Below are 22,183 nucleotides of genomic sequence, written 5' to 3'. Positions count from 1 at the left end.
CCCACTTGGAATTCTGACTTCAAGAGACGATTGTGTTAATTTTTTCCAACTTCAAATGCAAAAATGTACACATTTGAGTGAAAACACATATAATGTTTTTTTTTTTTTTTTGCAACTGTACACGCTATACATTAAATACTTTTCTGTGTTTCTGCACTTTTCCTCCAGAAAGAAAACAAAAAGAAAGAAAAAAAAACTTTGGATGACTGTTACGACTGGTTCAAGGTCATAACAAATACAGGAGACCATGGAGTGGTTAAGGTGGAAAAAATGAATATTTCATTGACAAAAACTACAAGGGATTGTGAAAGTCCGTGTCAGTGGCGTAATGCAAATGCTTGAATGTGTTGTATGTGTGCGAAGGAAGTGTTGAGGTGCAAAAAACAAAGACAAACTCAAATGTGCAAAAGGAAGGGGAGCTGAGGCACGACAGCAGGGCACCACACACATCAGAAGGCAGAGTGGACACCAAACATTTCTGTAGTGTCGAGTTTAAGAGTGGCTTGACCCAAAAGATGAAACGTAGGGATAGATTATGTTTTTGTTAGAGCACTGACTCCAGCTGCAGGTCATGGCTCTCAAATCTTCCCCAAACTATTGAACTTTCCTTCACAATGCTCTCAGGATGAAGTTATCCATGGTGGGTGTGTACCTTTTAGAAACTTCCACTCAACTTTCCATTAAAATGCTAACGTACACAGCTCTGTTAACAGCCAAGAAAAGTCAAAATTCTTTCCTGGTGATTGTTGGCCATACATGATCTTAGAATAACATTCCTCTATTAAAAAAATATATTTATCTTATTGGGATAAATTTGTGATAATAACATTTACTGAGGTCCTCACTAGTTGTAAATCATAACCTTTTCAACGTTTTTGATATGAAATATCACTTTTATTACTGAAATCTTTATGATATTTTGATTTACGTAATTGTACATAATCTTATTGTAGTATTCCTTTTTTTTTATATTTGCACATCTGTTACTGGTTTAAATTATTCCTCTGTGGTGGTACTCTTGGAGCACTTGCTACTCACTGAGATGGTACTTGAACCAGTGACTTATTCAGCCCTTGAGCAGCGTGCTCCAGAATTTTAATTGAGAAATGCAAATCTAACTTCTTTCATTCTGTGGCAGACCCCCCGCTGCCGGGGCGTGGTTTCTGCGAGTGGGTGGGAGCAAACGCCACGCTCCTAAGTTTTCAAACTGGCCAAAGTAAAAACAAGGAAATAACCTTGGAAGAGAGAGAGAGGGAGAGAGAGAGAGAGAAAAAACAGGATCGGAAGTGCGTCTACTGGGATAACAACAGGACGCAGTCATTTATTAGACATAACTGAACGAGTTTGAACGGACGCGCAGATTTTCTTGGAATCGTTGCCAGGAATTAGATGGATAAATTGGGAGACTGTGCCAGGTCGTATAGCCGGAGCGTTTTGAGTCAGTGTTACAATTTTATAAATCTGATGGGTTATGACAGAGCACAAAGCCGTGCATCTGCTTCGTCTAGAGCGCCCGCCCCATTGAGGCTTTCTGCGGAGCGATGGTGAGAGATTGATTATAGTCTCCGGGATTTACCGTGGAGAAAAGCCAGAGAAAGAGCTGCTCTCCGATCAGCGAAGAGGACTTATCCCAGACTCCTTCGCGCTCCCTACATCCCTCAAGACGCTCTTTGAGTCTTTTTAAATTTTTTGGATCAGGTATCCAAAATACGCACAAGTCACGCCGGACTTCTTTTTTTATATTATTATTCTAAGGAAGCTGCCTGTGTGTTTGTGCGTGCGTGCGTGTGTGTGTGTGTGTGTGTGTGTGTGTGTGTGTGTGTGTGTGTGTGTGAGGGAGGTGGGGGGGTCGCCTCCGCAGTCTCGGATGCGTAGTAAGCGGGGGAGTGGGTTGGGTCGCCTTGGAGCCAGGCACACGCACACGTCGTCAGCGATGAAAAGCGTATAGGTGAGGGTGAGGGCGAGGGGAATACGCGTCACCAGAAGCTCGTGTGTTGTTGGGGGGAGAAAGTCGCACACCGGACTCGCCGGCTCTGGATTATAGACTCTGCCGTCCAGACACCCCCCTCAGCAGGTTCTTCTGGGATCCGTACACCTTTCTTCATCTCTCTGATCCAGGATCAGCGATAGTGGCTGCGCTGTCTCGACCGTTGCATACTCATCTGAAAAAAAAGAAAAAAAGAAAGGAGGGCGAATTGGTGGTGATTCCGCGGACCAACACATACAATGGCAACCGGTGCGCTCCTGCTTGCCTGTGCGCTGCTTGGTAAGTCCGATCGCTAAAGAAAAGAAAAAAAAAAAAGAAGAAAGGAAGGAAAGCTTTGATCTTGTTTCCATTCTGTGATTTTTTTTTGTATCCTTTTTACGACACCTGTATGAGACACGATAAAGGGTGACGGTAGTCATGATGAATCAGGTACCAGCAGAGATCGCATCTATGATCACCGCATTAATAACAGATGTCTCAGAACAGCTGTGTCTGTGTGTGAAGTAGGTTCATGTCATGTGGACTTTGGTCACACATTAAGCCGGTATATTGTTTGGTCGTTGATTTTAAAGGCTGGTCAATTAGAGGAGCTACTGCTTTTTTTTTTTTTTTTAAAGGTAGACACACAATCACATCATTGATGCACCTGGATAAACGTCATGATCTGATTGGTGAAATCTCTCTGTGGGTGTGAGCAAATGTTTACGGGCATAGTGTCTTGTGAAGGTTTTGTCACAATCCCAAATGTAACTATATTTTATTGGGATTTTGAAAAAAAACTATCGGCTGTAAACACAATCTTCATGCTAGAACATTGTAGTGACAGCATATAGATGAAGGTCTTTGCCAAAGACCGGAAAGCTGGTCATAGTTGGTTTGATGGTGAATGACTTCAGACTGGGACTGAGGCAGCATGGGCAAGTGGTCATTGAAACATGGTAGTGGGAGAATCATGATAAGGTTATTACAGTATTCTTTTCTTCAGGAGGATGGAGAGATGGGCGTTGGTACATACAGGGTGGCCCTGGATGAAAACTTCTTCGTTTTCAAAAGACTTAAGACGACCCTGAACATACAGTCAGAACCTCAAAGTACTGGCGTAGATCAAAGCACATGTTCAAGCAATCCAGTCAAAGTCGAGACCTAAATCTAATTTGAGACACTACTCAAATGTTAAAAGGTGAGTTTGGCAGATCAGGTGTTCCCCGTCCAGTACGACTTTGATTGTGCTATTTTGCAGATAAAATTGTCAAAAACGCGGTCTTTAAACAAATACAATTTACACTTTCCAAAACAATCAATACTTTAACTTAAACATTTTGCTCATCTATCGCATAAAATCGCCCAAAATTACATTGAAGTTTAGGATTGTGAAGTCCAATCAGTATTTTGCAAAGCATTGTCCACAATTCCCATGTGTTCTGTCTCCAATTACCATTTTTCGGTAATTTATTGAATTTTATGGACAAATACAAGCTTGAAGCGTGAGCATCCCGGTGACACACACCCAGAAGCGCACACACAGAAGGAGTGACAGTCACACAGGCGTGACTCCCCGACACACTCACATACTCACACATGCACACACACACACACACGCAGCCTCCCTTCTTGCCGTACATCCTGTGTGTGAGCTGTCCCAAACAAACACCAGATGGCTTTTCTGTTCCTGGATGGGGTGGCCTGTCAGCGCTGCTGGGGGGGTGGACAGAGATTGGGGGTGGGAGTGGAAGCTGGCCCTCTGGAGGCCCCCACTCAGCCAAGAGGATTACCAGTCTGTGCCTCGCCTCAAGTCCCCCTTTTAGCATGTCAAGTCACTTTCACTGGGGTGGGGTGGAGCAGGGGAAAGCGACATAAAGTTGTTTTTCTTTTGTTTAAGTGCAAATATCTATTGGTCCTAATAGAGACGCGTCTCTCTTTTACACTAAACGCTAAAGGATTGTGTCAGATGTTTTGAAGTGAGGGTGTGTTAAAAGGTTATATGCAGTTTATCTCTCACCTGCAGTGGATAACTCACTTAGTGTTCTCATTTGGTGTAAATCCAGATTTGTTGGTCCCAAAGGCAGAGGCTAACGACTACTCAGAGAGTGGCCAGGACCAAAGCGGACCTCTCTTGTCTTAAAACAACTCCAGTCTCAAAACCGTCAAAGGGGTTTATGTGAAAGCTACCCTATGAACCTTTAAACTGTCATAAATAGATTGAATGGCAGGAACACCATTTAACATTTAAAAATGTTGTAGGTCAGAATAAGTGCATGATATCAAAGTAAGGAAGCATAAAAAAAACCTTAAAAATGATCCCAGTTAAAGTGAGGTGGTATTGTTTTGAGTTTCATGCTGTTTTCTATCAGACTGTTCCTCTCGTTGGATACTTTATGTGTTTTTGACAGGAATATCATTTATTGGTTCACCCCTTCCTCCTTCAAAGTGTTTTGTGTTCCGAAATAATCAGCTTCTTAAGAAAGTACCATGCAATGCATTCATCGCAACAGAATAAAGATTCATAAGATATCATTTGCAAAAAAAAAACAAACAAAAAAACATCTTTAAGACTGAAATTGCTAAAATCAATATAAGTCTCCTGTCATATTTTAGGCCCTCTTGGACTTGCCCTTGGTGTTAGCCTCCAGGACCAATGGATTTATAGTAAATGAAATAACAAAGATAAGGTATTATGCTTGTAGGTTTTTAATAGAATCAATTTGAAAAAATCTGAACTATTCCTTTAAGGTTTCATTCTAATCATGAATCCTTGAATTAGTCTGAGATGTTGGGGAGTATGGAGAGTTGGATGAAGATGAATTTGATTAATGTGATGTATGGTTTTCATTACCACACTGTTCTCGTCCCAACCTCAGACAGGCAACTGAGATGTGTCTCATCATTATACATCCAAATCTGCTTTAATTATTCTAAATTTAGGTATTCTCAATAAAACTTTGAAAATGTTTTGGTAGTGTCAGCTACAAATAAATTTTTTTTGTTTGTTTTCATATTGCACATCAGTTGCACAGAGGAAATAAAGTGGGAAAGGAATCAAATAGATTCTGGTAATTTTTCCAACTTTGCTGTTTTGTACCTGCCTGGTTTTGGGTGTTTCATATCCAGCTTTTTTTTTTTTTACCAAATTGAGTCGACTGTTGTGGAATATTTTGTAATAGACGATGCTTCAGTTTGTACCCACAAGGTTGATGTTTCACATCTGTTTTGACAACCATTGATGTCAGATAGTTTCCATATTCTACTCATAGCCTCCTGCCAGCAGAAAGAAAAAGTCGCTTTGGTTTCCACAGATCATAAATATCAACTGGCCGAATACCCTAAATAAATGTACTTATGGTACTAAGTTTTTAGAAAACGATATACTTTTACACTTAATCAGATAATTTGATCATTTCCACAATTACTCCTCTCCTGTAGAAAAGAAGCACTAATGCTACTTGCTTTACAGATTGCTGTTGGGGTTGAGACCGACTTGTGGGTCATAAAACACCAAGCATGGGGTGTTTAAATGATCTCCAAAAGTCAAAGTGATTTCACTAATGATTGTTTATGGAAACAACTGGAATAAATACCTTTATAGTAGTATCATGGGTTTGACTTCTTGGCAAGATATGCACGTTTCAGATAGAGATGATCAGCTTCGGAGTCTTGCTGCAGTCCAGCTATAGCACTGCTGATTTTCCTCCACTAAAAATACAAACAATTCTTTGCAATAAATTGCCATGTCATTTTTTTTCCCATCTTCCAAACACTGCATGCACACGGTTCTAAGAGATATGTACCAAAGTCTTTATGTGTGTGATCAGCTGCCGGTTCTTCTGCCACCCGTCAGGCAACCCAAATGTTTGCGCTTGAATTTTGTTTGTTCAGAATGAATAAAATAAAGGCTCTTGACGGCTGCGTTCGTCGAAAACAGTATCCATCATCGTTAGACCTGGAGGTGTCACCTGCAATTTTTTATTTTTTTTGCAGGTAAATCTTATTTTTGCGTTATTTGTGCTGCTGAGCTTGCAACCAGGTGTGAGCAAGAGAGAGCGCGTGCATGTGTTTCTGTTTATTTGTGGCAGAGGGGCGTGTGGTATGAGGCACATAAAAAGAGTCGCCTAAAGGAACGAATGGTTATTAGCTTTACAAACAGGATGTCTTCCCTTTTCCCCCGCAGAGAGTGAGAGAGATGTCACGCTTTCTCAGTGCTGTAACTGTGTGTCTTTTGTGTGAGAGTGGGGCTTGAAATGGGAAGCCAAACCCAAAGTCCCAGTTTATTTAACTAAATTGAAAGTTTAAGATGTGTGTGGCTGACTGCTTTAACTGTTAAAGGCATCAGTGCTTTCCATTTACTTGGCTGACAAGAGAGCAGCTAGCAGTTCTCCAAGTTCTGGTAGACTGCTGGTGGTTCTGAATATCAGCTGGTCTGAGAACAGCTTCGCCTTAAACAGATTAAGGATTTTGCAGATTACTTCTGACAACATACACTTTTTTTCTTTCTGGCACTATAGTGGTGTGCCAGCCCAGATATGCCAACTTTTAGGGCAAGGTTTACTTACTGGCTTGGATTGAGAAGGTTGGTTGTGGATACATATAAGAGAATAAAACATTTTTCACACAGCTGGTGAAGCTGGTAATATGCAAGAGAATCATAAGCACAGTATTTATATGCAGCAAAAACTCTTGCAGACAGCATCATATTTACATCTCAATTTTCAGCCAGTCAGGGTGATGGATTGTTTATAAAACATGGATGTAGATATGGGGTCTGAAATTGTTCAAGCCAGGATACATCTGAAGTGAAGTGCCTCTCCTGAACTCAGAGGGAGCTGGAATAGCATGTGAGCTACGGGTCTGTTTTATTTTGATTTTCATTAAGCACAGTTACTTGTTGACACGAATAAGGAGTATCTTATTTGTGTCAATAAGTAATCCAATGCCATGGCAGCAACCCAACGCATTTAGCCATGTAGATGTTGTGAAGATGACTTGCAGAAGTTCAAAGCGAGCATCATAAAAAAAAAATAAAAAAAATTTTAAAACGGTGTATCTAAGTCTCTTTGAACGTGGGATTGTTTTTGCTACTAGATGCCCTGGTCTGAATATTTCAGAAACTGCTGATCTACGAAGATTTTTCCACACACTGCCATCTTTCTGGTTTATACAACACGGTCAAAAAAATAGTCTCAGGTGATTGTCGCTTGTGTGGATAAAAATGTGTTGTAAATGTCACCAGTCAGACAAGGACGGTCAGACTGATTTGAGATATAGAAAAAGCAACAGTACCTCAAGTAACCCATTACGTTAGTGTATGTGGAATATCACCTCTGAACAGAGCAACACTTGAGTCATGTTAGGTATAGCAAGTGACCCCGTGCCAATCCTGGTACCTAAGAACTTGAAACAGAAGCTCACCAAAATTAGACAATAATGGACTGAAAAAAAAAAGATGTTTCTGTGCTAGTGAGTTTCAAATTCAGGCTCTCCACATTCAAATGATGGGGTCAGAATTTGACATGAAAGTACCGGCCAAACCTGCCCAGCAATAACTGCAACTTGGTGGTAGAGCGTGATGATGTGTAACATATTTTCTTGACATATTTGGAACACCTCTGTACCAATTGTCCATCATTCAAACTCCACTGCTTACTTTAGTTTTGTTGCTGACTATATCCATTTCTTTATGACCGCAGTGTCAGCAGGATAACACACCATGCCACAAACCTGAAAGCACCTCATACTGGTTTCTTGAACATGACAATGAATTCACTGAACCTTCTGTAGTCACCAGATCTCATTCCAACAGAGCATCGTTGAGATGAGGTTGGCATGGGAGAGACACATCATGGATGTGCAGCTGAGAAATCTGCTGCAACTGCATGATGCTGTGGAGTCGGTATGGATGAAAAGAGGCAAAATCTGGACCAACGTGGAACTAGAAATGTGAACTTAATAAAATGGCTGCTAGGATTAAGGCGTAGTTGACACCACATTATGTAACTTTTTTTTCGACCGTTTGTCTTTGCTTGTGTTTTCAAGTTTCTGTTCCTCATCTAAGAAAATGCCATCCCTTGTAAGCTGTATTAGCACAAAGTTTTGGTAATTTTACAATTATACATTGCTTGTGGGTGCATGGGCTAAAAAAACAAAACAAACAAAAACATGAAATAATCAAGATTGTACAATATTGTTCAGATTTACTATATAAACTCTCATGCTATGCTAATCTTGTAAAAGCCAGATGCTTGTTCTATGCCATTTGCTTCGTACACAGGCTCTGGGCCCTCAGCTGTTGAGAAACAACTGCTTACTGGAGGCGTGGCTTTTACCCAATTGCTAACGTCTGCCCGTAAAGTATGTAATGTGCTATTTTGATACTATGAAGCTTACTGGAAATTGCCTGCCGAACAAGGCGGCTGTTAATGTCAATTCACTATTCGCAAGCGTGGCCTGAACGACTTTGTTCACTTCGTCCGCTGCCATTGCTAAAACTATTAACAGACTGCAATTCTGAAAGAACACAGAAAATCAATGTCAACGTTCACAACTTCTCCTTCTGTTTGCTGATTGGCCCAGTAAAAATTCTGCCAGAGACAATCCAAGTCAAGGGGACAAAGCTGGACTGTTCTAGAAGCGAGAGGAAGGCAAAGGCCAGGCTGCACACATCCTGAACCAAAGCACAATGTGGTGGAACTGTATGCACAAATGCTCATTCCTGTGGTGTACGTTTATAACATATTTTGTCAACTTGTGTCTTTCTTGCTACCCAATGCAGCAAGAAAGAAACACTTTTAAACAATAGTGTTGCTCAACCACATGAGTGTTTATCCTTTTAAGATTCACCCACAAGTTCTGAGAAACGTCAACAAGACTTTCTGCTTACCGAGATCATTTTTAATGGTTTCCCTTCTTCCACAAAGCTGTTTGGTTCATGTTATCTACTGTCGTAATTTATGGCAGCTGAGTGAAGAACCTCAGAATAACCTTGGTTCCTGGAAAAGGTTTCTGCAGTCAAAACACACCTATAGAGTTGGATCGTGTGCTAGCCAAGACAGTTGGGCAGATTAAGGCAAAATGTTGGCACGTTCAGCTGCACTGTGGCAGTGACTTACTTGGGCTCTTTGGTGGGTGTTGCATTTGGTTGCATTGCCTTAGAGCAGCAAGGTTATTATTGGAGGGTATTTTTGATTCGTTATGCTGTTTCACCAAAAATATATGTCTGATCCAATATTAGCAGAACTGCGATGAAGCTACTACGTAGTGTATATACAAGTAAAGAAATGTATGGCATAGAGAAGTTGTTCTTAAATTATATTTCTCCTTCTAATGCAACACCTCAGGGCATTATTATGAGGATTCTTACTAAGCCGGATATACTGTAGAATATTCAATGTGGATTCAGTTTTATCAAACAAATTCTAACATTTTCAGATAATACACAAGGACATGACATTGGAACTATCTACGTTTTAGTAGCAGGGATGACTAACCAAGTAAATCCTCAGTGAAATGTGAATATTTTCCTCTTAAGTCTTCCCTATGGTTAGACAAACAACTTTCCATGCATGATAGAAAAACAAACCTTTACAACGGAGTAGAGCTACTATTCTGTTTACCAGATTTGAAATAGTTTTAACTTTTAAGATGGGAATCAGCGTGAGTGTACGGTTGGCACGTTTAAACACATTTAGACACAGCGAGCTAAATTTATCCACATAAATCCTAACATGTCCTTGTCAGCAAGAAATGTTCTTGTTGATATCCAATACGTCACAAGAACCAAAATGCAGAACTTTCAGACCGTCTTCAGAGGACTTTCTCACTGCAGCACACCCACCTCATATTTCTTGGAGACCATGCAAGAAGAAAATTCTGCCCGGAATAACAAGCTGCAAGAACTCCCAAACCAGGGCTGCAGGAAAAGAAGAATGTCTGCTGCCCTGAGATATAGAGAACAATTTCTCTCTTCTTATGGAGTGTGTTTTGGCCTTCATATTAGATCAGAGACCTAGCAGTCTATATCTTTTTCACATATTTAAAAAAATAAAATCTGAACTGCATATTTTGAAACGAAATTTGCCTCATGACTTTGTGCACTGTTTGAAAACAAATTGGATTCATACAAAATCCGGGAAAGCAATAGGATTCTTTCTTTTATTCAGAAACATTATGCATCTTATAAGACTGGAGTGCTTATAACACGTGAGGGGCTTTCTCTTGCTGTATTTAATAGTTGGTTTCAAGTCAGAGAAGATGCTAAAACGGGAGCTACGTTACAGGGCTATTGAGTGACTGTAAAAGTGGAAAGTTATGAGTAGTTGTAATGCCAGCAAACTTTGAGCAAATCAGCAAGGTGTAAAGCCAGTGCTACATAATTGGTGCAATTAAAAACATGGCGGTAGTTAAAAGCTCATTTTCAACTTAGGCATAACTAGCTGCTGTCTATTGCTCTGTGTTTATGTGTACTCTTCCTAAACATTTTTACTGTGAAGTAAGTTATGACACTTAAAGCCTCTCAAGCATGCATAAATTTTTTTTAATGTCTTTCTCTGGCAAATGCCTCAAATGTTTAAGAGGGCTTTTGTTTGAACAATAACATTTCTTGTCAGGAAAACTCATTAAATTAGTACATTTCCTAATGTGAAGCAGGTTTATAATTAAAACTGAAAGTGAATAAAAACCAGTGGCATTTGGTTTAATTATCTGCTGCACAGAACTGGTACGATGAGCATTAGTTTTAGGCAGAGGAAACAATGCATGACAGGAGTTCTATGTTAAAAGAGATGGCATAAAAACACGTTTTGACATGAACTGTTCTAAAAAAAAGAAAAAAAAAAATTTCAACCCTGTGAACATTTCGCTTTTTGTCATGTTGCAACCAGAATGTAATTTATATATGATGGCCCAACCTAAAGTAGTGCATAATTGTGCATATTTCTAGAGAACGACAACTGAAAGGTCTGACGGGCATCAGCCCCACTAAATCGATACTTTGCAGAACCACTTTTAAGTGCAATTACAGTTGCAAGCTTTTGATGGAAAATCTGTCAGTTTTATAATTTCAAAGACTGAACTATATATATATATATATATATATATATATATATATATATATATATATATATATATATATATATATATATTATTTTTTTTTTCAAAATTGCTCAGTTATCGTCTCAAATAGATTAGATTAAGTTCTGGACTTTGACTACAGGGGTATTGTTACACATACATACACTTTAATCAAAACCTTTTGAGGTTCTTGTTATTTTCTGCTACTGCAGCTTCCATCAACTTTGAGTTGCTTACCGTTCTCTGTTTGAACAATACCATCCCCTTAGCATGTATGCTAGGTTTCTCTATGGGGATTAGCAATTTAAGTGTTTTTTGCTATAGATAATAAGTTGCACATTGGCCAAAATGTTTAAATCTGATCTCTTTTCAGCATCTCCTTCTAAATGTTTCCTGTTTCCGGCTGCTTTCACCCATGGCTTTCTTTTAACATTGGCTTTCTTCTCTAATTGACGCCCTCCATCCTCAGCCTGTCAGTTTAGTTGGATGACTAGACCTTGGTATTTGCCATATTCTTTCCACTTTCAAATGGAAACCGTATTTGAAAATTGAAACAGTATGGCAGATCGGTGCTCCAAGATATTTGAAAGTTGAGTTTTTGTTTTATGAGCTAACTCTTCTACCTTATAAAGATTTCTTAGCACTTTATCCCTGATCTGTTTGCTTTGTTCCTCAGTTTGTATGATGCCTTTTGATCACTAATGTTCTCTAACAAACTGTTGAGGACTTCATAGACCAGCTGTGTTTACTCTGAGATTACATTACACATAGGTAAACTCTACTGTTACTTACTAATAAGGTGACTCATAAGGTGGTTTTTCACACGTTTCAGATGAAAGGAAACTGAATAGAGATTTTTGTTTTGATGAGAGTCAAGAATAATTTTCCTTCCTCTTATGGTCTGTATTGTAAAAATCACACAAAATACTTTTGAGTTTGTGGTTGTAATGATACAAAACATAAAAAGTAGTTTAGTCTCAGGTTTTGTTCAACCTTTTACTGGCCATTTGTTGGTAGTTGTTGAATAATTTAGACCTGCTTTTAAGGTCCAACATCCGAGGTGCCACTCCCTGACGTTACTCTGTCCCAAATGAGAGGGACAGCTGGAGGCGTCCCGCCCAAAAATTACACACATTCTACATGTGGTCAAGCCAGCGTGCCCTCTTATTGGGTCAACTTTTAAAACTCTTCCAATGTGTTTCTTGTTTATTTGCTTTTTTCAAGTTTGACATTTGCATGAGATATTGCAGTATACACAATATCAGAACATAATAACTCACCGTCTAGGTGTTTGCGTCTGTTCTATGTTGTGTATATGGCTTGGGAAATCTTTGGCGCGTGTTCTCTGAGATTTGAAGGTTGTTGTCATGAGAATCCATGGCAGTGCTTCTTGGCTGTCAGGGGAATCATGGCCTCGTGCAGCTTGCTCTCTGATTATTGCTCCGTGTGCTTTCCTTGTTATTTTTCTGTCTTCTATATGTCGTAGTTGCACACACGCTGGTTTGCAAAATAAACACCAGCTCCACGTCTTTGTATACCCTCATGACAACATTCCCTTTGTGCCATTGTTTTTTATCATATCATAACACTGTTGACTCAACTAACAAAGGACAAAACAAAAGGGAGGCTGTCAGCTCATAAAAAAAGTCTTTAATAAACAGCTGTTAGAGTTGGTACGTATTAAAAGCACAACTCTCTTTGTCAATATCTATCCATGCCAATCATGTACGCATCAATAGGACTTTATAAGTTGGGTTTGATTGCAGTAATGGGGGGTTTCGTTTTGTGCAGGGGGATTTTTTTTTTTGCTTCAGGTACACCTTCAGGCACTTACTAGTTAGTGTTAAATAGCCACAGGGCGAGTAACTGGTCTGTACTACAGGCTTCACAGTCTGTTACTGAAACTCACACTGAGTTACTAGTTTTACTGCTACGGTGAATTGTCCAATCAGGCTCCAACGTCTCACTGTCTCCTTTTCAAGCTAAAAGCCCAGTAACCTGTTGTTCCGTTGTCGCTTCAGAAGAGATGAAGCCATTTGTTCTTCTTTAGTTGGAACTGATTGAACTAAAGTTGGCTATGAGTAATCACAGTGTCTTCTCAAGCATACAGTGGCTGCTTTTTAAATGATGATCATCCCCTGTGACCCAGATTTGAGATGTGGTCTCTCTCTCTCTCTCTCCCCCTCACATGGAGAAGATGATTGACTGACGAGAAACAAAAGGCTGGTTTTAACCATGAGCCCTCCACTGTTTTTCCTTCAGGGACATATTTTCCCAGAACCTTGTATTTTACCCTGGTTGTTTCTTGTGTGCGGTTTTATTGTAGTTTCCATAATAAAGCCACATGCTTAAATATTGCAAGAATTTTGACCTAATTATTATGACATCTTGTCAATTTCCAAATGTTCTACATTTGAGGTTTTGTGAAGAGTGATATTTACTGGGCCATAAAGAACTTTGTTTATGTTCTTGGCAAATCAAGTGAAGGAAAAAAAAAATTCTCACTTTCTTTTTTTTTTTTTTTTTTTTGCTGTGCATGTCTTGAGTTGGCATAGTAAGTTTGTTACATTTACAGCACTCCTGTTAAAAAAGGTGACTGTTTAATTTATCATGTGTGTATATGCATATCAAGTCAACAGGGAACGCTCCCCCCTGCTGAGTCCCCCCCACACACAATGTAATAGCTGTAATAAAACACTGTCGTTCATTTGGTTCATACTGTGGACACTATTTCACATTTTTTCCTCATGTTGACTGCATTTGTTACTCTCTTGTTGTAAATCTAAATTATTTAGATAAAAACGCAGTTTGGGATTTGAAAACCCATTATTCTGTTTGTGTTAATACATAAAATAGAATATTTCCAAGGCTTTTTTTTTTTGGCATTTTGGCCATGTTTGATTGAGAAAAGTCTGTCTGCTTCTAAGCACAGAACCAGAGAATTAAATTTGCACAAACTGCCACTGACCTATTCTGGTTTCTTAGCTTAAACGTATTCGCAGATCGCTGCTTTATGTCGTTTTTATTTGTACTTCAGAACAAAAACTATTTAAAAATATTATTTTGACTGTACGAGTCACTCACAAGAGATAGTAATTTAAAATCATCAGGGGATTTAAACCATATATTATTATAAAGTTAAAAGAAAATATGATGTGTAAATCAGTCTAAAGAGAAATTATGGGAGGGGGAAAAAAAAGGTAAAATATTCAAAAGTCCCTTCCTTCATAAAACCCTGCCTAGGAGCTGATTGTAAATAAAAAGAACAACCTTCGCTGGAGGGGTATTTTATCCAGACGGATGCAGTGGAAATGCAGCCTGGCCTAAGTTTTTGAAGGAGACATCCTGCCTGCTGCAGTAGTTTAGTAAGAAGCTACTGCTGGACACAGAACAGGGGGAGCTTCTGCTTTGTATCTCATTTGAATCTACTCCCTGACGTCTGTTTAACCGTCTGGTCTTTACACTCCTCCACAGATTCACAGAATATCATCGCTGAGCCGGCTCATCTCTTCAGATTATATCTCGCGTGTTTCTGATAACAAACCCCAAAACAGCCTTCGAGCTATTAGTGAACTGGTTTGTTCTTTTTGGGCTGATTTGCATGGTTCTCTGCCTCGTGCACGTTAAAGGCACTCCAGCTGCCTCCTCTGCAGTGAATAACCCCTGACCTCCCTCCCCCACTGTTTTTTTGAAACAATGCAGGGCCCATCCCACCCATTCTTCAAAGAGCACTAATTAGAAACTGATAGTAAGTGGGATGCAAACTAGAAGGTTTATCCACCTTAAACGGGAGCTTTTGTGTTTAATAGTCACGTTTATCTCCAACCTTCTCAAGACTTAAAGACTAAAGCAAAAGCAACCCCCCCACCCCACCTCTCTTCTCCTTGGGGAATTTGTCTGCTCCTCCTCCATTTTTTTTTTTTTTTACCTTTATGTGGTGGGAGCAATGATGGTGGCTGGCTGGAGAGAGGACTCCACTTCACTCCTCCACACCAACACACAAACACAGAGCTCTGTGAGCTACCGTCCCTGCATGCAGCTACTCTCTCTGCTCCCCGCCTGATCCTACACCCAAGCAGATCCCACGCTGGTGGGATGCACACCAAGCGCCGTAACTATGGCTACGGCTGCCAGCACACACACATACACACACTGCCGATCCAGGAGCGGTGACAAACGCTCAGCCTGGCGTTTCCCATTCAGACTGTGCACCTAACTTTCTGTCAAAAACAAAAATCTCTTGGCTCTCTTTGTGTTTTCCAAAACTATCCCCTTTTTCCGCTTCACTCCTCCAACCCTGAAAAAAGGTGGATGCATTTGTGTGTGCATCCTTATTTTGCATTCATGAATGCGTGTTTTTACCCAGCTTAGGTCTTTGACAGCCGGGGAGGCAAATGACAGACAAAAGCAGAAAATGTCTGTTTGAAGTAGACTAATTAATACTTAATTACTTTTGTCTTCCAATCTGAAGCTTTATGTACAAACGCCCTGGCTGAAAGCGGGTTGCCAATCATGCAAAAACTAGCAACTGTACATTAAGTAGATGCAGCTGTCAGACATAATTGTACACAAGTCTGAGATGGATAATGACTGAACATAGCAGCGTCTCAGCTTGGTCTTGCTTGACTTTATTAGAATAATTTATTCACAGGGATTAATTTTGGTGTTGTGATGTGGTTAATTCTTTAGCTTAAAACTTTTGTTTAGCGTAGATGTGGGACTGGCTTGAGTATTCAAGCAGACCAAATACGGGGGAAGTGTGCGAGGTCAGGATGATTATTGGGGGAAGGGGTGTTTGGAGGTTAGTAGGGTAGCAGGTGTCCATAAAGAGTTAATGGACTAAGTGCTGGGAGTATAGCTGGAGGCTGTTAATGTACTCGAAGAGTGTGTGTGTGCCTGCGTGTATCAGTGTGTGTATGTGTAAAAGGGCTGATATGAATGGATCAGCCCTTCATAAAACCAAAACTGGTGTTGCCAGCCTTCTAGCTATTAGCGAGTCATTAAAACTGTTATATTTTACCAGTTCTAATAACTAATCTCCGGTTAGTATTTGACACTAACAAGTGATAACCAAGAGAAAAAGCACTGTGTACATTTAAATTTAAAAAAGGATGCTAAGTGATTCTACTTAAAAAATAAAATAAAATATGTAGTTTCATTTCATTTAATATGTAAACTTAAACAAAAGTAGGAAATAATTACCTTCTAAAGTTAGCATTTTTAAGAAAACTTGTTCATTTAATTAAACTGATATTAGATAGGTAATTAGATGAAGTTTGTTCTTTAGTAGCCTAACAGACATGCTCGGCGCAGCTTACCAAACTATAAAATGTTGCCTTGACAGGCATATATCACCATTTTACAACTTTTTCTTTTCAACTGTGTCCAGGTGCTCTACGAATGCAGGAGCTTAGAGATGCAACAAAAGAGCACCCTGTAGAGGGATTTAAAAGAGCTCTGTAGAGAGCCCAGTCTGCATGTAATATACTACCATGGCCAATGACTGCTAGTGACAAAAGCTGTAGTTTAAAATGCTAAAAATTTGATACTAATTAAATAAACAACGTTGTTTATTCTATGACTCTCTGTTCCACTGTTGATCTAATGCTCATTGATGTCGACCCTGCCATTTTTTTCCATATGCCAGAACACTTTTATGCAGGTGTCACTTTTCTCCATGGAATCAGTATGTGTTTAACTCGTAGGGGTTTTTAACAGCCCTACAGCAGCACAGCTGTCAAAATGGCACTCATCGGACACAATCTGTCAAACCTCTCCAACTTTATAAGGCCGTCCACGGTTTCGTCACAGCAAGATGCTGCTCAGCCATAAGAAGTCACTTCAAGCTAATGCTACACATGCTGTGGTTTAGAGGAAACTCAGACTGCCAAAGCAGCACGGGCAGTCAAATGTTTCCCCGTGGGTGTTCTGAGCCTCGTTTGGCCTCGGAGAAACATTGTTACATTTTCCGACCTGATAAAAATGTATGCTAATGACTAACACCTAGTGCTGCCTGGATGTTCATGCATCAATGTCATAATCCTAAGGCAAGAATATTCTCCCATGGAGAATCAGCCATCCCCGTAAAAATGTTTTCTGTTTCATAAACAGTGGTAAGACAGACTGCGATTCATTGATGTTTACTTTAGAATATATTTACGTTTGTCACAACTGAAAACATTTCCAAACACCCACACTTGCTTTGTTGCATAGATGTGAATATTTGAAACAGTTTAAGACTTTGCTTTACCTTACTACCGGAAGTCGACTCGTGACTCCAGACATAACTGCTGGTTTTAAGACATAAACAAATCCATGTTGCATAAACAGTCCTTCGGTTCATCACACCCTGTATTAAATGTGCAACTCTGTTATGTTCTTGAGTATATACCGAGCTCCCAGAAAGCCTGTCTGTTTTATCCAAGATTCACATTCATTGAATACATTTCCGTTGGAGCCAGAGAGGTGCTCTTCTTAACTAGCAAGCTGCTGCTTCTCATAGTCACTCATCTCTTTTTTTTTTAATTATTAATTGACAATATGGTTAGTAAGAGCTGACTTGACACATACTTTTTAGATTTTAATGAAATTTATATGACAAGATGTTTCTCTTGCTGTGCCACATTTGACTGTGGTGCAGCAGACGAGTTTCAGCTCTGCCCAGACTCTCCCTGTTGACTTTTGCTGCAGTGCTCCGAAGCTAAATGGCACAGTCGTGCACAGTATTTCCAACTGCGTTCCAGAGCAAGCTTTGCATACTTTGTAATATTTCCATGTTGAAGGGCAGATTAATAAAGCTACATGTGGCATTTGATAAATGGTTGCTTTGCAGGATGAGCAAGAGAAAAACTAATGAATGTTGATCGAAATTGTGCTCAGGCTGTTATTTGAATGGATCAGAGGAATCATTGCGTGCTTATTAAATCTGATTCCAAAGGCTGCTGTGTTTTTCTGTGGTCAAACAGGAAGGCAAAGCAGCTGAGGGTGTGGGAGGGAGGATAAAGAGGCAGATGTTGAACTGAGGAGGAGAGATGTGATCTGTCCTAAGCAATTAACACAATAGAAAAAAAAATGATAAAAAGCATAAGAATAAAAAAGGAGTGAATATGAATTGTCCCAAACTGGAAATAAAACGGCATTATGGTAAGTGGCCTTTTATGGCAATGACTGCTAATGGATAGTGTTTAGTAAAACCCAAACACAGACATGTGACTTAGCACTGAAAACTCCTCTTTGCTTCCATCCTGGGTGCACCAGCTGTTATGAGCAACAGTGCAGGTGGGGTCATGACTGCTGTGGCCCAGGGGAGCCATAAATCAGAACTGGTTAGCATAGTGAGAGCAGAAGCGAGTATGACCGAGGTGGAAGTCACAGCGGGAGTTCAATTTCAGGCAAACTTTTGAGGCCTGGATTTGACTGACAGAATGTACGCATTTGGCATAGACCTGTTTGCAGTGAGAGTCTGCTTAGCAGAGAAATGTGCCTCCTGGTTTTTAAAAAAATGTAAGGCCTTTATGTATCTCTCTGTCCATGGCCTGGAGCTGCATGGACCTCACCGACAGGCATGCCTCATGTTCAGGCTGTTTTTGGTTGAGCCAAATTAAAGTGTTTCACTTACAGATATAACTAAACTTCAGTCTCACAGGGAACTTTAATGGAATAGAATAAAGGGACTTTTGCAGTTTTGAATACTTGTTGGTTCCATTGGGATAACGTATTAAAATAGAGAAAACCGCAAATCCGTCCACTTGACATTTTCTAAAAGTTGGACAATATCGGGTTTTCTGTACTCATGATTTCACTAATAATGCATTCTTGGAGTCTATCTTTGAGTTGAACTAATAATTTTGCTCTCAGTGCACAGAATTGTCACAATCTCAATAATCTAAGATGCACACAGACATCTGTAGAAAGTTGCAGTGGACACTAGCGGGTGGGTAAAAAATGTATAGTGAAATTTATGTCTTGAAGCCTTTACAATAAGTCGACTGGAAGCCATAAATTAGGCTTTCAAAAAACAGCTCTAGTTTATCTATGTATTTCGTGAGGCTTTTAAGAGACAGGAGGAACTGGGAGTGGCGAAGGCTGAGCTAGTTTTTGGAATGAAGGTAAGTAGCACCAGCTAATACCGAAGAAAGTCTGCTTTTAACAGTGAAAAGACAAATACCACAGTAGTTAAGGGTCACAAAAAATGTAAGAAAAAACAACTAGATATTGGAAAAAAACCTTCACCGATTCATCGTTTTGGACCTTTCATTATTATCATTAATATTGTTTTTTTAGATTGAGCTAGTTGTCATGGCTTGTCAACCATGCATCAATTAGTTCCCACCAGGGACATGTTTTGTGTTTGCTTTGACAAGTGATGATCTATCGATCTAGAGAAATGAGATTCTCGCACTATTTTGTGAGAAGTATTGTACACTAGCTGGGGGTCACTTAGAGTTATTTTGGTTTGATTAGAGATCCTAATCTGTCACATTATACAAGCCAACTGGTTGAAATGGAAATGAGAACCAAGTCAATTTGAAATAAATGTTTCACAAAGTTTTTCAAAGCGCCATACAACTAACTATTATGGTTTGATTTGATCATTTGTATAAATCTCCATGATTAAAAGGGTGAAAACAGATTTGAAAAGCTGATCTATAGGTGCAAACTGCCTTGTGTGAACACAACAGAAGTAGGAAGGGATAAAATGAGGGCACCAGTTAGGGAACGAAGGCATTTATCCACATCCCCTTGTGATTCATATAAACGAAATGTTGCAATTCTTGCTTCCTTCTGCGGGCTCTTAATTCACATCTTAAGGGAGGTCCTCAGTTGGAAAGCTTGCAGTTATCTGAGGAGGGGGAACAAGGTCACATAAGTTAAACAATGTCTGGAAAAAAGTTAGTTTGGCAGTCTCGTCTTATAAAAAGATTCTCCAGCAGTGGGCTACACAGTAAAAGAAAATATAAACTGACTTGACAACGTGGAGTTAGACATGTGGAGGAGTTTAAAAATCTAACATTGCTCCACAAACACACCTTTGGCTTGGACCTTGAGTTGGACATTCTGCAGACTGCAGTGAGCTCTCCTAGCATTTGAGGCCTTGTCTAAGGTTTTCTAATACCTTTAGAGGTGACGACAAATACAGAATTATGGGAAACCAGGCGGAAGGCTGCACAGCGTCACAACCCAGACATTAAAACTCCAGAGCAGCTTGTCTCCTGATGCTGTACAGCTCATGAACTTATCCTCACAAATGGCACACTAGAATTTGTTTTTATTCTCACATGGACATTGATGTATTCTTATATTTATTAATTTTTTATGTTGCTTTGTTTTTATTGCTAAATTTTATATATCATTAAAAGGGACAGGTGTATGCAGACATTCAAATCTACTAAAGCAACATTTTTGGTATTCAAATGGATCTCATGTCGGATCTCTCTGACCAGTATGGGATCGCATGCTACAATTATTGCAGAGATAATTTTGTAGCATTTTTAATAGTTTGAGAAACAGGCATTTTTTGTGTGCCAGGCCTGTAGATTATGTGTGGGTGCAATATGTGAAATTGAAGTGAAGAGCCTTTTGAAGTGCAAAATATAAGGAGAGGTAAAATCTAGCATATCTGTCTGAAATACATTCAAGGAGCATTAACTTTTCTCATGAAGTACCAAATCAATAGTTTCTCCCTGAAGTCATTGGCTAGAAAATATATAGCTCTTAGACCCGAAAGATGGATATTTGTGTCCAGATTAGGAGTCCTTCTGCACCACATCCTTGTGTCAAATCAGAAATAAAGATGACTAGTAGAAAGTATGCATAGCAGGCTTATTTAGAGTTTGCTTTCAGATTTCTTTTTTATTTATATTCCAGCAGCTAATCAGGCTGATATTTCATAATCAGAGCCCATGCTGTTTAAAATAGTTAAACATACTTGAGAATGAATTCTGAAGTCCCGCAGAGCAGAGCGTGTTACACACACAAAAATGAATCAAAAGCTCAAAAAGAGAAGATATGCATTGTACTGAATTCTTTTCTTGTAATATGCTGTGTTGGTAACATTTTGATGACATGTTTTATTCTCTTTTTGAATTCTAGCACGTTTTTTCTAACTACTAAGAACAGTGCACTTTAGGTATTCCTTAATAAAGGAAATTGTGAATGCATATATCTAAAAGAAATAAGCCATATTCTTAAGAAAAACAGGAAATGGACTCAATGGATGGCAGGTTGAAGCATTATTGTGATGATGAAGGGCGAGTGTCAAAGAGGGTAGGACATTCTTAGAGGCAGAGGCCGATGTCAAGCTGTCAAATATGGTGATGATACCAAGTCAAATTTATTTTAAATTGTTTACAATATTTTTTTATAACACTTGAAGGTGACATAGTTACTTGATTGTGGAAATGTTAATAATACCCCTCTCCCAAAAAGTTGTTTTTGACTCACATAACTATTGGAAAGATATTTTTCTTTTGAAATGGCCAAAATGATGATGTTACAGGCAGGTATTACATCATCAGCCAGTATTACATTACCTGTTGCTGCAAAGATACAGAAAGATTAAGAAAACCAAGGTCTTACTTTTGAAAAGGATGCTTCAGGTATTTACAAGAAAAAACTTTTCATTTCCCTCTATCTCGAAGCAAATAGAAAGTACATTAAAGCAATCTAACATGTAGTGATTCATCTCATGCCTTCTGATGTTTTTGGCTTTCGAAAGCTTTGAAAAGTACAACGATGAGTCATTCTGCTGGCAAACAAACAAACAAAAAAAAAACATACTAAAAAATGAAAATCCTCTTGATTGTTACCTTAGCTTCCAATATTTATATGACAGACACATGACCAGCCTTGGCTCTATAAGCTCCATTGATATGGAGACGCAGTATTCTGACATACACAATGATTACTGTTATACTCGCTGCCTGTACATCTTGTACTCAGTTGCTTTTGCTCCGATTAGTGCTGCGTGGGTGTAATGGGCAGTTGTTGTAAGTGTTTGTCAGCTGTTGAAGTGACCAGACGGCTTGTCTTACCGGCCGCTAATGGAAGTCAACTCTTAAGTCTCCCTTTGTATCAGCTCTTCTTCAAGTTGCACTCACTGTCACACCTGTTTTTTCAACTGACAGAGCTTTCAGT

The 22,183-nt window shown here is 39.4% G+C and overlaps 1 protein-coding gene across 2 annotated transcripts in view; it reads left to right on the top strand.

Moving 5' to 3' along the window:
• The first annotated feature begins 1,235 nt into the window (after positions 1-1,235).
• The window catches only part of igsf3 (immunoglobulin superfamily, member 3), a 114,470-nt gene continuing 93,522 nt past the window's right edge, over positions 1,236-22,183 (top strand). For both annotated transcript variants that reach the window (XM_008400850.3, XM_008400840.3), the window contains exon 1: positions 1,236-2,266. In XM_008400850.3, the coding sequence (XP_008399072.2) occupies positions 2,227-2,266 (40 nt within the window). In that variant the 5' untranslated portion in view covers positions 1,236-2,226. The remainder of the gene's footprint in view (positions 2,267-22,183) is intronic.

The sequence above is a fragment of the Poecilia reticulata genome, chromosome 2 (genome assembly GCF_904066995.2).
Source record: "Poecilia reticulata chromosome 2, P_reticulata-male-v2, whole genome shotgun sequence".
Taxonomy (NCBI): domain Eukaryota; kingdom Metazoa; phylum Chordata; class Actinopteri; order Cyprinodontiformes; family Poeciliidae; genus Poecilia; species Poecilia reticulata.
The sequence above is the reverse complement of the archived record's forward strand: the minus strand, read 5'-3'. Positions and strand labels throughout refer to the sequence as shown.